The 15,941-nt window shown below is 41.1% G+C and overlaps 2 protein-coding genes across 2 annotated transcripts; one reads left to right on the top strand and one right to left on the bottom strand.

Annotated features, from left to right (window-relative positions):
* The first annotated feature begins 7,437 nt into the window (after positions 1–7,437).
* Positions 7,438–10,325, top strand: tubb2b (tubulin, beta 2b). The gene is made up of 4 exons (XM_058389609.1): positions 7,438–7,597; positions 8,753–8,861; positions 8,949–9,059; positions 9,144–10,325. The coding sequence occupies exons 1-4, from the start codon at positions 7,541–7,543 to the stop codon at positions 10,202–10,204; spliced, it is 1,338 nt and encodes a 445-aa protein (XP_058245592.1). The 5' UTR covers positions 7,438–7,540; the 3' UTR covers positions 10,205–10,325.
* A 342-nt stretch (positions 10,326–10,667) lies between these two features.
* Positions 10,668–14,037, bottom strand: bcl2l16 (BCL2 like 16). Its single transcript, XM_058389610.1, has 3 exons — positions 13,904–14,037; positions 13,223–13,750; positions 10,668–11,586 (listed from the first exon to the last, which is right to left on the bottom strand). The coding sequence occupies exons 2-3, from the start codon at positions 13,688–13,690 to the stop codon at positions 11,455–11,457; spliced, it is 600 nt and encodes a 199-aa protein (XP_058245593.1). The 5' UTR covers positions 13,691–13,750; positions 13,904–14,037; the 3' UTR covers positions 10,668–11,454.
* Positions 14,038–15,941: the final 1,904 nt, after the last annotated feature.

Genomic DNA, 15,941 nt, shown 5'->3' with positions numbered 1-15,941 from the left:
TCATTAGTGATAATAACATTTCAATGGCAACATCTAAACCACAAGCTGTTATGTTTTCAATGGGATTAACAGCGAAGCAGCTGCAGGACGCATATAGTCAGAGCTTAAATCTGATGATCCAGTATAATATAACGTAAACTTCTGCCTAGGGTTGAACCTGGCACAGAAATCAGACATCGGCTGTACGGCGGATCAGTTCTAATGAATTTAATAATGTCGAGATCTATGAAGGGTAAACATTTCACACTATTTTTTAATCAGAGAGAATGCCTTGGTGTCTAAACTATGCGTCAGTGCGATACAGGCTCTTGCTTCCAATGTATTTATTATTGTTCATCTTTATTATTTCATATATCACAATATGAATTGTAAAATCTGGTAAAAAGCATTATGGCTGAAAAATACTAGTGACTTCAGTATCTACCTGAAGTTTTTTTTTATTCCTCTCACACAACAGCAATTTGTCAGTGAGTGAAATTTTTAATGACTTTGTCATTTATATTTGCGATGTTTTAATATAGTAAAACATATAAACAACATGCTTTAAATTCCTAAAACGACACTCATAAAATATTGTCTGTGTTTGAAGAGGAAGACGAAGACTGGACAGCCACAAGATGGCGCCACACTCACACTATCTGTGACGAGCCACGCCTCAGCAAAATGGCGGCCCCATGTTTTGGGCGCTGGCATTCCATCATTCATTAAAAGAGCTTGGTTTTAATTCCTTAGCGTGGACACATTTCCATTCCATTGGAATCCTTGCTGTGTTAATCTGTTAGATTTTTGTGTAAAATGTTCGCCCTTTCCATGAGTTATCATGTTACCAACCTATCTTGCAGGTGTTTATTGTTCTCCTTTTATAATCCCCCCCCCCAACCCCGCCCCCCGCGTTGTTCTGCAAGTTCTTTTAATGATATTTCCTGGTCCTGGTCCTTCATCGTTTACACCACAGTATGTTCAGGATCCCTTGTATATCAAGTTGCTTGATTTATTCCAGATTTAAATGATTATCTGTATTATTAGGATCACCAGCACACTTTTACGCCTCCACACTGATGAACTTGATTACTGACTTTAACATATCGTATGAAACGGGAACAAACAATGAAACAGTGTTTTCACCAAGCTACTCATTTGCATTGTAAATGGCCTTGAGGATTGTTTTCATCCTGAAAATGATCCCGTACCTCCTGAGAACTAGTAAGATGTTGCTGTTTAGCTACACCAACAGGCAACTAACACTAATATTAATAGCAGTACTAATCGTTCAGTGTCATGCAAAGCAGCTATACAGCCATATCAGGATCCCAAATGAACAAGCTGGAGGCAACAGTAGCTAGACAACATGAGGAAGAAACCCTTTGAGGAACCAAGCCCTAAAGGGAACTGATCCTCTTCTGGGTGGCAGATAGTGTGATAATAAATCCTCGGTGTTGACGACCAAAGACAAACAGCACAGAGTGTGTTATATATTATGAATAAGGGTTAGGGTTAGGGGTTAGGGTTGAATCCTGGGATAAGCGACAGTCTTTATGAATTCAGAAGCAGTTTTTGACTCTAATACGGAGTGTCACATTATAGTAACCTAGCATATGCTAAATGTTAACACCGGTATTTATATTACAACCTCAAACGTTAACATTTTCTCAATTCGGTGACCTCCCTGTGGTTTCATTCTCCCTGATGTTCCCTTCACATGGATTGCAGTACAGGAGCAGGGTGAAGGAGAGCGAGTCCAGTCCCATTAATATCAGAAGCAGCCTCCTGCAGCTAACTCCCTGGGGAGAGAGCAAGTGCTTGGAATACTAATGTCACTCTGCATCTCAAAAGCTCCTTCAACACTGGGCAATTTGAAATACAAGAGAAGAAATTTCATGGTGGGGATGGTAGGGTCCAGACAGCAGAGTGGTTGAAACTATAGCCATTTCCTAAAATGTCATCAATTTACCTCAAAATGACCATTTCACAGGCTAATTATATTCTGACAGGCATACGAATGCTGTCAAACTCAATGAAGAAAGCTCATTTAAAGCTAATGCCCTCACATAGAAACAAAAAACAAAACCCTTAAAACTCAAAGTCTTGATAGTTAGCTAGTTATCCATCTAGGCTACTAATGTGAAATAGCAGGATTAAATATTAAAACAAAACAATAAACTCAAATGAATGATTTTATTCACTCTGGCTTTCCTTTTCGTTGTTGTTTGGCTGATCTAGTTTTCATCGAAGATTATTGAATTTATCATCTAAGCTTACTGATTAATCTGAAAGGGGATGAAAATGGCAGATGGCATTTACATACGAGGGGGATGATGTTGACCTTTTGACTACAGTGTCCCTGTACAGATCAATAATCAATACCAGATCATTTAAACAGACTCTGGTGGTGTTTCAGAGCAGAAGGTTAAGGGTGTGGCAATGTCTGACTGTCTGACATCATCTATGCAAAGGACCGGACATCCATTGTCGAGCGTTTTCTCTATTCGTTTCTTTGAAATGGCTAATAAATAACTTGTATAGTGTGTGTGGAATCCATTCAGGCTCTGATTGTGTAGAATATTTGCAGAACGAAATACAGACATGTCTTTTTTTCTTTTGAGTCAGCCTCTGAGAACAATGTCAGGACTCTGGGCTAGTGGCTAATGTAATAATAGACGCTAGTTCTTCAGAGGCTTCTGATGTACCCAGTTTAAAAGGCAGTGTGTGTGGTTTGTTTTTGTGTGTGTGTGTGTGTGTGTGTGTGTGTGAGAAAGAAACAGTCTTTATGGCTTCTGAAAGAGAAGCAGTGAGTGTGTGTGTGTGTGTGTGTGTGTGTGTGTGTGTTCATAGCAGCTGAGTCAGCTTTGTGTAAAAGAAGATATCCTTAGGGAGCACAATTCTGACTCACTGTTAGCAGCTTAGCTAGCTCCCTCACACACAGGGCTGATGAGAGGGGGATGGGCAAAAAGCCTTAGACTGCAGCAAGGCTTGGCAGGGCTGCAAGGACAGATTTTTTTCTCACACAAAGTGCCCTTATTTTGGTTCTAAGCACTTCAGGAAAACAAGTTACATACTCCAGTCTATACTAGGAGATAAATAAAGTCTCAGCACACAAAAGAGCTCCTTCAGAAAATAAAGAAAATTTATTCATGGTCATGTTTTTTTTCCTCTCAATCTCGGAGTAAACATGCCCGTGTTTATTTTAAGAGCAGTCTAAAATGATTTCTGCTGTTTCACAACCGTGTCAGTCCCGGCAAGCTTCATGTATGACGGCGTGAAATGGAGCCTGAGACCATTGTTGGATCTGTGTGGACTTTCCCTGGGGATTGCACATGCTCCGTTAGAGACAGCTGAACATATGAATGAACATTCACATCCATTTCTACCAGCCCAAGCCTTCGAGATTATTAGCTAACGAATGACTCAGCGAAAATTCATTGAATCATTTACACTATATTCACGCCAGCACCGAAGTCTACGTGATGAAGTCATGCTTGTTGTTAGATGATTGCTTTGAAGATACGAAGTCTCGCCCAAAATCTTGCCATAAATCCGCCAGAGCTTCTTGAACGTCCTTTAAACAACTGATTTGCTACACAAATTCGTTTTCATTCAACACAGGTTAGGCCAGGACTAACTTAGGTTCTATATGGAATTCCTGCTTTTCGTTACCATACCTCGTGCCAAGCTGGAAAAAGACACCGAAAGAAAGACAGAGAGAAAGACAGACAGACAGACAGACAGACAGACAGACAGACAGATAGATAGATAGATAGATAGATAGATAGATAGATACTTTATTCATACCAATGGGAAACTTACAAAATCCACAAATTAAAATAAACAAGCGAGTTTGGTTGCCTAAGATGGCTTCCCCTGTAATGTTACTGTGTTCAGATAACATTTTAGTTCTATTCTGTGCCTTTCGTTGGATTTATATAGGCGGTGATGATTGCTTGGGCTCTGTAACATCACCCTAGCAACCAAAATGCATTCTGATTGGTGGAATAGTGAAGGGTGGAAAATGGAGGAGACTGTCGCCTCCTTCATCAGCATGCGTCGTCAATATTCCGATTGCTTGCAAGGAAACGACAGTATTCTGTACATGGCACCTCTTTACAAGACTGGAACTGCATTAAATGAAATTAGAATTAAATATTTTTACTTTTGTAATTCAATTATATGTTAAGAAGTCTTTCCCTGTGTTTTTGCTTTTATCGTTTATATATTTAATATGTGAGCACCAAGTGTAATTTATTATGGTACTTAAATATCGTTACACTTGCTGGTCTTGTATCGAATCTACAGTGAGTGAGTATTTAATGTTTGATTAGTGGACAAAGGTCAGTTGTACAGAATACAGCACTATCAACTTATACTGCTGTAATTAAAGATTACAAGACGTCGTACTGGGTCCTATACCAGATGAACTGGACTTGATTTTGAGTGAGCTGGATTTCCATCACATTTTCCACCTTAGTATGATTTCTCCAATGTAAAACATCAGACACCAAACACGCCTTGAAGACTTACGTCTGGTTTCAACCTGTTTCTTTAACGCCTTCAAAACTGCTAGAGTATTGTTAATGCTAAACGATTACCTCTTCATCCCTTCTGTCGTATCTTAGCTGCTTTGTGAAGAGAGATTAGCAGAGCAGCACAGAAAAAACAGATGCTGAGTCAAAAGACAGCAGATCAGACCCTGTCTCTGAGGATCCATACTGAAACAGACCTCAGTCCACTGCAGATCACACAATAAGCCACACACAGAGGCAGTGTAATAAAAAGCTTAGCCTGCCCTTTAATGACTTTGTGTGAAGCATCACCAGCAAGCCACTTGTGCTAAGATTATTGGCACCATCGGTATTAATGTATAGATATCAGATTATAGATATACAGATAGAGAAGCTGGAAGGTTTGTCCTGTAATATCCACCAAACATGGAGACACTTGTACAGGATCTTGAACTAGGTGAATAAGTGAACAGTGAAATGGAGTATTATGTATAAAATTGGTACCAACATATGGAAGCATATCAGAATATCAAATTGTATTGGGTACAATTTACTGTTTAGAATTACATCTAAATATGCTTTGCTAATTTATACATTTTATTTGATTTATTTTTTTCAGCTTATTTTTATTATGAGTTTGGGGTCAAAAAATAGAATAGTAAAATGGGCTACATATAAAATCAGATGGAAAAAAAGAAGATAATAATAAAATAAAATACTGTGTCTAAAGAATAAATAATAAATAAAACAAATTAAAAAGTAACACAATAATAAAAGCTTGTGTATAGCAATTTGTGTTAGCTATTTTCTTCAGTGGTGGAGCCTGAAGAATCTTTATTACTTCCAGATTTTTTCCAAATATTTTTAGCTGCACACATGGAATATGACAAAGACTTGGTCTAAAGACGAAATTCAGAATGTTGTTTATCAGGCATTAAGAATTAGTAATAAAATGTTATAGTCAATTCTACTGCAAACAGTTTTGTTAACTAACTACATTAGTTAACAAAATGTAAGTCCATCTTCAATGGACTTACATTTCTGTTCATATTCACAATTCCACACACATACACACATCTCCAGAGTGCTATCACTCCTGAGCACTGCCACACCTCAAGATTTGTAGTCTGATCTCCTACTAAATCAATTAGCCATTAAGCTGCCAGAAGTAGCTGCAGAGGCAGAGCTGGGTGAAATGGGGGAAGTGTTGTGCGATGACGCAAGCTATTTCACGAGCACACACTGGCTCTTTTGTCTCCAGAATTAGAATTTGGATATAACCACTGATTAGAAAGTACAGGGAGGATCCAGAAAGTCCTGTTAAATTTAGGTCAGTAGTTAGGGAGTGTGTGTGTGTATCATTTTGCTGACTTGAGTAAGGCTTAGAGACAGTATTTAACATGCGCTTTTTAAAAAACATTTTGTTCGAAATTTGTCAGCACGGGTTTTGTCCCCGATTGTGACAGAGAGACCTGAAGGGCGACCCGCTAACATCCCATCTGTTTGGCTGCCTCTGGTCATCTCAGAAAAGCCCTTGAGACCATAGAAATATTCCCTGCCCCCTCCATCACTGCATACAACATGACAAATCTTACATTCTCGCTCTCTAAGTCATGCCAACTGTACCAAGGCAGCTGACTGTGTCTTGGCCTTCCCCCTCCTTTATACAGATTAGCTATTAATAATCCACACAAACACTGCAGAGACAAGACAAGGGCTCGGATTTTTCCACGCCACGAGCTCTTTTAAACCCACTTTCCCACTGTCGGCTGCCATTACCTGTAGGCCACATGCTGAACAGAAGGACTCTGCATTGTGGCAGCCATTTTATTCATTGTTGGCTTTCTGTGCAACAAGCAGCGGGGGGATGGAGGAGAGGACATCACTTACTGTAGGCTGCATAATGGCTCGGTAATAGCAAAGAATAGGAAATGAACCGAGCTGAACTGGGAACACCTCCCATACACAGCACAGAGGAAGAAATCACATGCTGGTGCATGTGGGGAATTGCAGCTGCAGAATGTGTAATATCCTGCTTCTGCTAGTGAATGTAGTCATAATACACAATGTCTGTAGTCCTATTCAGAGTCGATTAGTTTACACAGGGAGCTATGGTAATGTAATTATTACTCGTGTATAGATCTCTGAGATTTTAGTACCACCTGAAGTATTGTGAGTTACATTTGGAAAGATTTTTAAAAGCCAGTGCTTTTAAAAAATGAACCTGGATTAAATTGCCATCCTTCTCTCCATCCCTTTGGAAGAAATGCTGACAGCTTATATGATTTAATATATTTTGGTTACTGATAAATGTCAGAAAGCAGATGTGTTTGCCTCCAATGGAAACTATAACAGGTCCCTTATTGAGTGACTGGAGAACAGAATGAATTAAGCAGTAGATTTGAGTTATTTAACTTGCAAAGCCTCATCATGGTCCTTTTTAGTATTTGTGTTTACTGCTGTTATTTAGTTTTTAAGTGTGCAGCAGTGAAATGGCTCATTTTATTGCGCAAGGCGCAGAATTATATAAGTTGACGCTAATTGGATATTAATGAGGATGTTGCAGTTAGCTTGCTAACCGGCTAATTATATTTGTTTTCAGTTTTAGATTTCTGTTTAGCTGGATATTTATTGACTTGTCTGATACACCATGATCCTTTTAAAGTTTATAAACTGAACGTTGGATATATTTTTTAGTATGTATTTAGTACTGTAGTGATACAGACAAAACATAGGCTAGCATGACTTCTAAGTTAGCATGACTACGGCGGCTATACGCTGGCGTGACAAAGCTCACAGGACCCGGTTTGAGTGACTGCTCGTCTAGACCAATCAACGACGACTACGGATGCTCTACGCAGATTTTTGAACATCTTAACCAATTGCGTGCTGATGCCGGCATCTTGGGGCGGGACTACATCAGAGTACTTATATTGAAGGGAGCTGCACTGTTTTCCGCACTTCTGTAGAAGAAGAAGGAAAGACAGATTACGTTTCTCAGACAGAACTACCTCTGTAAAAAAAAAAAAAAAAAGCAAGCAAAAATGAGGGAAATCGTGCATCTTCAGGCTGGTCAGTGCGGTAACCAGATCGGAGCTAAGGTTGGTTTTATATATACGTTCATATTTAAAAAGAAACTTTTTTTTTTTTTCTCGATGAAATTGAAATATGGGGTTCATTCAAGCGGATTTTAACGTGAATTATTGACCGTAAAAGCCAAATACATATTGCTAGGCTAATATATTCGATTTTGTATTTTAAAAAATCGTGAATAATTGCGGTCATGAAGCAGCCATTGTGGCTGTGTGAATGAAAAATGGGTCGCCATAGCCATGTGCTTCCTCATTTCCTAGCATTTCTCAAGGAAAAAGAGGGAAATAAAAACCATTAAAATTCGAGGCTTTAACTTGCAACGAAACATTTTAGTTCTATAATTTTGCTTGCGACGTTGCAAGAAAAAAAATCTGCGCGTGTCCGTTGATTGGGGGGGGATTTCTTTGACAAAGGCGTTGCAGGGAGGCAGAAGTATTCCTAAATTTTCGTAACTTTAATTCCTAGAATTTGGCTATGTAATATTTTACAGGGATATAAAACCAATCGGAATATAATTTGATATTTTACGCAATTTCCGATTTTTCTTTTGACTGAAGGCCCAGACTACAGAGGGCCAAGCCGGGCGCGCGCCGCGCCTTTTAGCCGGATATGGGTGGGGCGGAGTCTGCGGTGACGTAACTGCATAAAAAAAAATCCTTGTCTGTGGATTTCAGCCAACCGGCGCGAAGGGCGCGCGCGCGATTTTTTGTGTTTAAAAAAATAAGCCTCATTATTGGCGGTTAATTTTTTTTGAATTTGCGTTCTATAGCGCGTTTGTCAATAAATGGCTGTGATTGGCTGAGGGGTTTTCGCGGGTGGTCTTGTGGCTAGAAATATGAGCACGTGTCCAGTTTAATGCCGCAATGCGGCGGCTAATCGTTTGCTTTTCTTTTATTACGATTAAATCGATATGATGAGAAATTACCTCACGACCCACTTTTCTGATGCTAATTGAACTTTTCTTGCATTTATTAAATGCTCTGCACCCCCCTTTACATGTGTATGTTAACAGTTAAATAAAATGTTTTTGCATTGTTGAAGACAATGACGTAGTGTGATTTTCAGTCCTTTATTATGTGTAGAGTGTAAAGTCCTGTTTATATACAGCCAGAAGGAAATAAAATGGTTAATAATTAACTTTACTTTTCTCTTTTTATGTATAGTTCTGGGAGGTTATTAGTGATGAGCATGGCATTGACCCAACCGGCACATACCACGGAGACAGTGACCTCCAGCTGGACAGGATCAATGTCTACTACAATGAGGCATCAGGTACATAGTCTTCATATCTCTTGTGATGTGTAATATGGTAGTGGTGTTAATTCACACTAAATTGTTTTTATTAATATTGTGTTGTAGGTGGCAAATACGTGCCCCGTGCTGTGCTGGTAGATTTGGAGCCTGGTACCATGGACTCTGTGAGGTCTGGACCTTTTGGCCAGGTCTTCAGACCAGATAACTTTGTCTTTGGTGAGTATGGTTGTAGTTTGGTTAAATTTGAACATATTATGAGTGAAGAATATTTGAGTGAATGTTCTGTTTTTATTTGTACAGGTCAGAGTGGTGCTGGAAACAACTGGGCCAAGGGTCACTACACAGAGGGAGCTGAGCTTGTTGACTCTGTGCTGGATGTGGTGCGTAAGGAGGCTGAGAGCTGCGACTGTCTGCAGGGCTTCCAGCTCACCCACTCCCTGGGCGGTGGCACTGGCTCAGGTATGGGCACTCTGCTCATCAGCAAGATCCGTGAAGAATACCCCGACCGCATCATGAACACATTCAGCGTGGTGCCATCTCCCAAAGTGTCCGACACAGTTGTAGAGCCCTACAATGCCACGTTATCCGTGCACCAGCTGGTCGAGAACACAGACGAGACCTATTGTATCGACAACGAAGCGCTCTACGATATCTGCTTCCGCACACTGAAGCTTACGACACCCTCGTACGGTGACCTCAACCACCTCGTGTCCGCCACCATGAGTGGCGTCACCACCTGTCTCCGTTTCCCCGGTCAGCTCAATGCAGATCTGCGCAAGCTGGCCGTCAACATGGTGCCCTTCCCACGTCTGCATTTCTTCATGCCTGGCTTTGCCCCACTGACCAGCAGGGGAAGCCAGCAGTACCGCTCGCTCACAGTGCCCGAGCTGACGCAGCAGATGTTCGATGCCAAGAACATGATGGCTGCCTGCGACCCGCGCCACGGCCGCTACCTCACCGTCGCCGCCATCTTCCGTGGCCGCATGTCCATGAAGGAAGTTGATGAGCAGATGCTCAACGTGCAGAACAAGAACAGCAGCTACTTCGTCGAATGGATCCCCAACAACGTCAAGACCGCCGTGTGCGATATCCCACCACGTGGCCTCAAGATGGCTGCCACGTTCATCGGCAACAGCACTGCCATCCAGGAGCTGTTCAAGCGCATCTCTGAGCAGTTCACTGCCATGTTCAGGCGCAAAGCTTTCCTCCACTGGTACACCGGGGAGGGTATGGATGAGATGGAGTTCACCGAAGCCGAGAGCAACATGAACGACCTGGTGTCCGAGTACCAGCAGTACCAGGATGCCACGGCTGAGGAAGAGGGCGAGTTTGAAGAGGAAGGAGAGGAGGAGCTTGCATAAATCTTGCTTGTGTATGTGTTCTACCTGAAACAAACCTTTCCAAGCTTCAGTTTGTGTTCTGTTCTGCTGTCCATTCCTTTTCTGTACAGAAGCGTGTCATTAAAGTTCTTTTGTTAACGTATTTAAAGTGGTCTTTGACTTTCTCTTCATGTGCAAAACATTTTTCCTCTGCTTCATTAGAATTGAGATGGAGTTCCTTGTCTAACTTGTTTAGAGTGTAGGATTTCTCTTTAGACAGAGACATAACATGAACATCCTCGGGTGTAATCCTGACCTGGTTCTGATGCAGGAGCCAACATTCCTCAAACACTACAGTCAAGGTGGTTGAGTTGCAGAGTACAGGAAGTTAATACTGAGCTCTATTTTTAAGCTGACAAACTGCAAAACCCTGCAAGAATACTAATTTAGAAAACTGATCCCTCAAAGATCTCAATTTTTATTCATATTACCATATGAGCAATAAGTGAAAGTGTGAAGGATTTCATTTTCTTAGTCACTTGGTTTGAGGTGCCTCTTTGCCTGAGGTAACTCTGGCAGCTGTTTGATATTCAATCACTTCCTCCTGAATAAAGTCTTCTAACCAAATTAGTTGGCATTTCAGTCATAAAAACAGCACATTGCCATGATTTGTGAAGAATTTTAACCTAATACAAAATAAAGAACTTAAGTTGCACACAAGCTCTGGTTTTAATGCTAATCATGGCTTCAAATCTGAAAATACTTCAACAGTCAAAAATACCAGTTGAAGGAAATATTTACAATACTGTTCAGAAAACATGACTACTGGACTCTAAATGTGTATTAAAAGTAAAAATGAAAATTTCATAATGAAGAAAGCTATTAATACAGCTAATGGTGAATAATCTGCCTCTGAAAACACGGTGCTGCTAGCAACTTGAGCTAGTTAAGCTTAGCAAAACAGGCGGACTTTGTACACTGCTGTTTGTTGTTTATTTTTCATTCTCCCCCTCGAAGTCGAAAAATTACATTAACTTTTCAACCTAATTCATAAATAAAGATCTCCATTTGTATGTTATTCAGGCAGATGATTGACCTGAATTACAGTTGTCAAGGCAACACTAGCTCTTCTATATTATCATAGTGAAGAGGATATCAGAATGATAACTGTAATATTTTTGGACAAACATATTTTGCCACTCTGTTGAGTAATGTGTGTTATACAATACACTCAATATTTTTCTAAGTCTTCTTGGCATGTTCATGGATTTGCCACATGAGGGCAGTGTTGGCTAAAATATTCTTCTTTTCCACAGGAAGTAGGCCATGATCCCCAAGCTCAGTATGAGCAAACTCCAGCAGCACACCTTCTTTACCTGGCCCTCCAGAGTCGGCTTCTCCCCAAAGCGAACCACAAAACCTGACTTGGAGAAACACACACAGGGCGGTTACTGAATTCTGTCAATACACAACGTTGTTTATATATTCTTCACACAGAAGAGTGAAGTGTTAGTCGTTGTTGTTTGGTCTGAATTCCTGCACAAATTATTCCTCTTCTCTCAGCTTAAACTCTAGGTAGAAGATTTCCTTGCCACAGATGCAAACCTGGTCAATTGTAATTACACTGACATTTCTGGCATTTGGCAGACACCCTTATCTAGGCCAACTTACAATTTATCACATTTTATACAACTGAACAACTGAGGGTTAATAAGGGCCTTGCTCAGGGGCCCAATAGTGGCAGAATGGCAGAAGTCACAGTCTTCTGATCAGTAGTACAAACACCTTAACCACTAAGCTATCACATCCCTAATTAAAGTCTTGGGGTGGTTACTACAGAATTCCAACATTGTTTATATGTTCTTCTGTAAATTAAATTTCTGTATATGGATAATTCCTCCTTTTAGAGACAAGGTTACCTTTTAGAGGAAAGATTTTGTGTCAATATACAGTATATTGCCAAAAGTTTTGGGACACCCCTCCAAATCATTGAGTTCAGGTGTTGTTTTTCAGGGGTTGGGCTCAGCTCCTTAGTTCCAGTGAAAGGAACTCTTAATGCTTCAGCTTCATACCAAGACATTTTGGACAATTTCATGCTCTTTGTGGGAACAGTTTGGGGATGACCCCTTCCTGTTCCAACATGACTGCACACTAGTGCACAAAGCAAGGTCCATAAAGACATGGATGAGTGAGTTTGGTGTGGATGAACTTGACTGGCCTGCACAGAGTCCTGACCTCAACCCCATAGAACACCTTTGGGATGAATTAGAGAGGAGACTGCCAGCCAGACCTTCTCGTCCAGCATCAGTGCCTGACCTCACAAATGCGCTTCTAGAGGAATGGTCAAAAATTCCCATAAACACACTCCTAAACCTTGTGGAAATCCTTCCCAGAAGAGTTGAAGCTGTTATAGCTGCAAAGGGCAGGACAACTCCATATTACATTCATGTGCATGTAAAGGCAGACGTCCCAGTTTTGGAATGTTTCGCAGTCTTTGCTCTAATTTATCCCAAAGGTGTTCAATGGGGTTGAGGTCAGGACTCTGTGCAGGCCAGTCAATTTCCTCCTCACCAAACTCTCTCATCCATGTCTTTATGGACCTTGCTTTGGTCACTGGTGTGCAGTCATGTTGGAACAGGAAGGAGCATGAAATTGTCCACAATGTCTTGGTATGAAGCTGATGCATTAAGAGTTCCTTTCACTATAACTAAGGGGCCAAGCCCAACCCCTGAAAAACAACACCTGAATTCACTGATTTGGAGGGGTGTCCCAAAACTTTTGCCAATAGGCAGTTTGAAGATGTATGGACACCATAAACCCTATGGAAAAGTGTAAATAACTAGTATAATAAGTGTTTTACTGTAAATATTGAGCATTTCTTTCATATCTCTCTTGTCAAATTGTAAATATATATTAGATCTATTGTATACCCCATTATTCTGCTGTGTATAAAATATTCTGGACATCCAGATGCCTGAAATCTGCAGTTTCCTAGACAAAAGTTTTCCTTTAACATTTTCTTATGATCTATTCTTATTTCTAGCCCTGTTAACAACTTACCCATCCTCCCTTGTCCCTGATCTCAGGGCAGATGACTCTCTCAACAAAGCTGCCTACAGACTGCTGGAGCTGGGGCAGAACGCTGTTCATGCCTCTTTGTTGGCAGTGCAGTGCCATCTGACCAGCAAGCACAAACACGGACAGTACGGCGCTCCAGGCCAGGTCCCTGCGCCTCGCTTGAGAGAAGTGCTCATCCAGGATGGACAGCAGCGTAGAACACGCGGTGTCCTCTGTGACGTCCCGGAATACACGTGGCCAGCGACGGAAGAAGATCGGGAAGCGTTGGAGGAGCTCGTCTCCTGCGTGCCGCAGCGCCGCTGAGGCTTGAGACGGCGCCGGGCCAAGAGGTGTGTCCGGTTTGGCTGTTACATAGTTAATATAATCGTAAGCCATCAGGTAGGCCTCTCGGACCAGTGGATCAGGGCTGGACAGTCCCTGGCCAATCACAGGCTTATCTAATAGGCCCATCAATGCTGTATCCAATCAATTAGAAGTTTCCGGCATGATGTTATTTTTTTTGTCAGTGGTCTACAAACACATTAAATCAAGCAGAAGCCAAATTAGATTTGCTAGCAGTAAACATTTTGTGACTCTTCAACATTTCGAATGTCCTAGTGAAACATATCTCCATATCAAATATCCACATGCACCCATGTGTCCAGAGACGCTGGATTGACTCACCCCTTGAGAATTATCCAAGACGTCCAACACGTAGGCCCAGTCAGCAGCTGGCAGAACGACAATGAATGAGCTTTTTTGTCTGCTCTTTTGTCAGTCAGCTGAGGCACATGTATGGGTGTATATTTATGCATGTGTTGACCCTGGTTATATTTAGCACTCCTGCTAGTCAAATGTGTATAATCTCGAAACCTCTGATCACCACCACCACCCCCTGGCCTCTTTGGTTCCAGCTAAAAATATTACGCACTCAGACAAGTGAGCCTCGATATAAAACTCTCAATAAGACAAACACTAAAGCCTCACTTTTTTGGTCTGTTGTTAATGGACACCATTTTGAATAAGAAATACTTCTAAAAGAAAGGCATGGTGGGATTGCGTTTGTATCGCAAACGAATTGTGTCACCAGAATGAAAGCCTTGTTTTGGTAGAAATCCCAATTTTGCATCAACTCAATGAGATTTCAGATTTGTGATTTTTGACTTTTAAAACAGTGAAATTGACTTGCATGTTATAGCCCCTGTCATACAACAGAGGGCGCCCTACTCAACCCAATGCATTCACTATTGACGATTTTTAAGTTTTTATACATTTTTAAAATTTCTGACAAGAACAAGTCTTCAAGATCTTCCACTAAATATTTATTTAACGTTCAAGGAAGACTTAATTTAACCTTAAGATATAGAGAAAGACAAGGGCTGGTGAGTGAATGCTGGAGAAAAGGAGAACTAATTACTTAAAATCTTTCCACAACATTAAATGTAACTATAAAGGGAAAAGGTGACATGTCATACAAAAATTGGCCACATTTCTGTCATATCTTCTTCTTTTTCTTTCAGCTTTTCCCTTCAGGGGTCTCTACAGCGAATCATCTCTCTCCACCCACTAGCTTCATATCCTCATTTATTACATCCATATACCTCCTCTTTGGCCTTCCTCTTTGGCAGCTCCATGTCCAACATTCTCCTACCAATATACTCACTCTCCCTCCTCTGAACATGTCCAAACCATCTTAATGTGGCCTCCCTAACTTTGTCCCCCAAACGTCCAACATGAGCTGTCTCTCTGATATTCCTAATCCTGTATAACCGTGTCACTCCCAAAGAGAACCTCAACATCTTCAGCTCTGCTACCTCCAGCTCTGACTCCTGTCTCTTCCTCAGTGACACTGTCTCTAAACCATACAGCATGGCAGGTCTCACCACTGTCCTGTACACCTTCCCCTTGATTCTCGCTGATATTTTTCTATCACACAGAACTCCCGACACCCATTCCAACCTGCCTGCACTGGCTTCTTTACCTCTTTCCCACACTCTCCATTACTCTGGACTGTTGACCCCAAGTACTTAAACTCCTGTACCTTCTTCACCTTCACCACTTAGCACATTTCTGTCATATAAGAACTAAATGACTTCAGGTTGTGTGGTTATAGGAAAATAATCAACGATTGGGTGGGACAGTGACCCACCTTCATGACACCTGCACTCGGGGGTTGATTATTTTCCCTATAACACATCCTTCCATGTGGCATGAGGATAGAGTCACTAGGAGGCAGTGCTGTACTAAGAACCAGGTTTCTTTCGATCCAAACAGAAAGATTATTTAGACTTTACTATTTAGAAAGCGCGACGCTCGTCTTATCAGTCTAATCAGTTCTCGAAATGGAAATTTAATAGAAGAGGGGGGTATGGCATCTGCGTTATTCATTCCTGCCATTCGTTCCGGAAACGTGAACATGTTATTCATTGTGGTAATTAATGGTGTTTATTAATGAGCCCGGCTCTTATTGTTGTGCGAGGCCATGGAGCCTTTCAAAAAAAAAAAAAAAATCACGACAAAGCTTTAATATGCGACAGTGAGCTAAGTAATTAGTACAAAGTAGTGCTCATCATCACTATTTCTGCCTGAAGTACTAATTACTTTTAATTAAGTGGAAAAGCACACCACGGAGGAGAACGGATACGTTTCCTAGCTTTATATCTGATGCGCCTGAACTGACTTCTCATGCCTTCATAATGCTCGGTGGGGGTCTTTATTGTTC

Source organism: Hemibagrus wyckioides, linkage group LG05, assembly GCF_019097595.1.
Source record: "Hemibagrus wyckioides isolate EC202008001 linkage group LG05, SWU_Hwy_1.0, whole genome shotgun sequence".
NCBI classification, from domain to species: domain Eukaryota; kingdom Metazoa; phylum Chordata; class Actinopteri; order Siluriformes; family Bagridae; genus Hemibagrus; species Hemibagrus wyckioides.
Note: the sequence above shows the minus strand (reverse complement) of the source record. Positions and strands in the feature narration are given on the sequence as shown.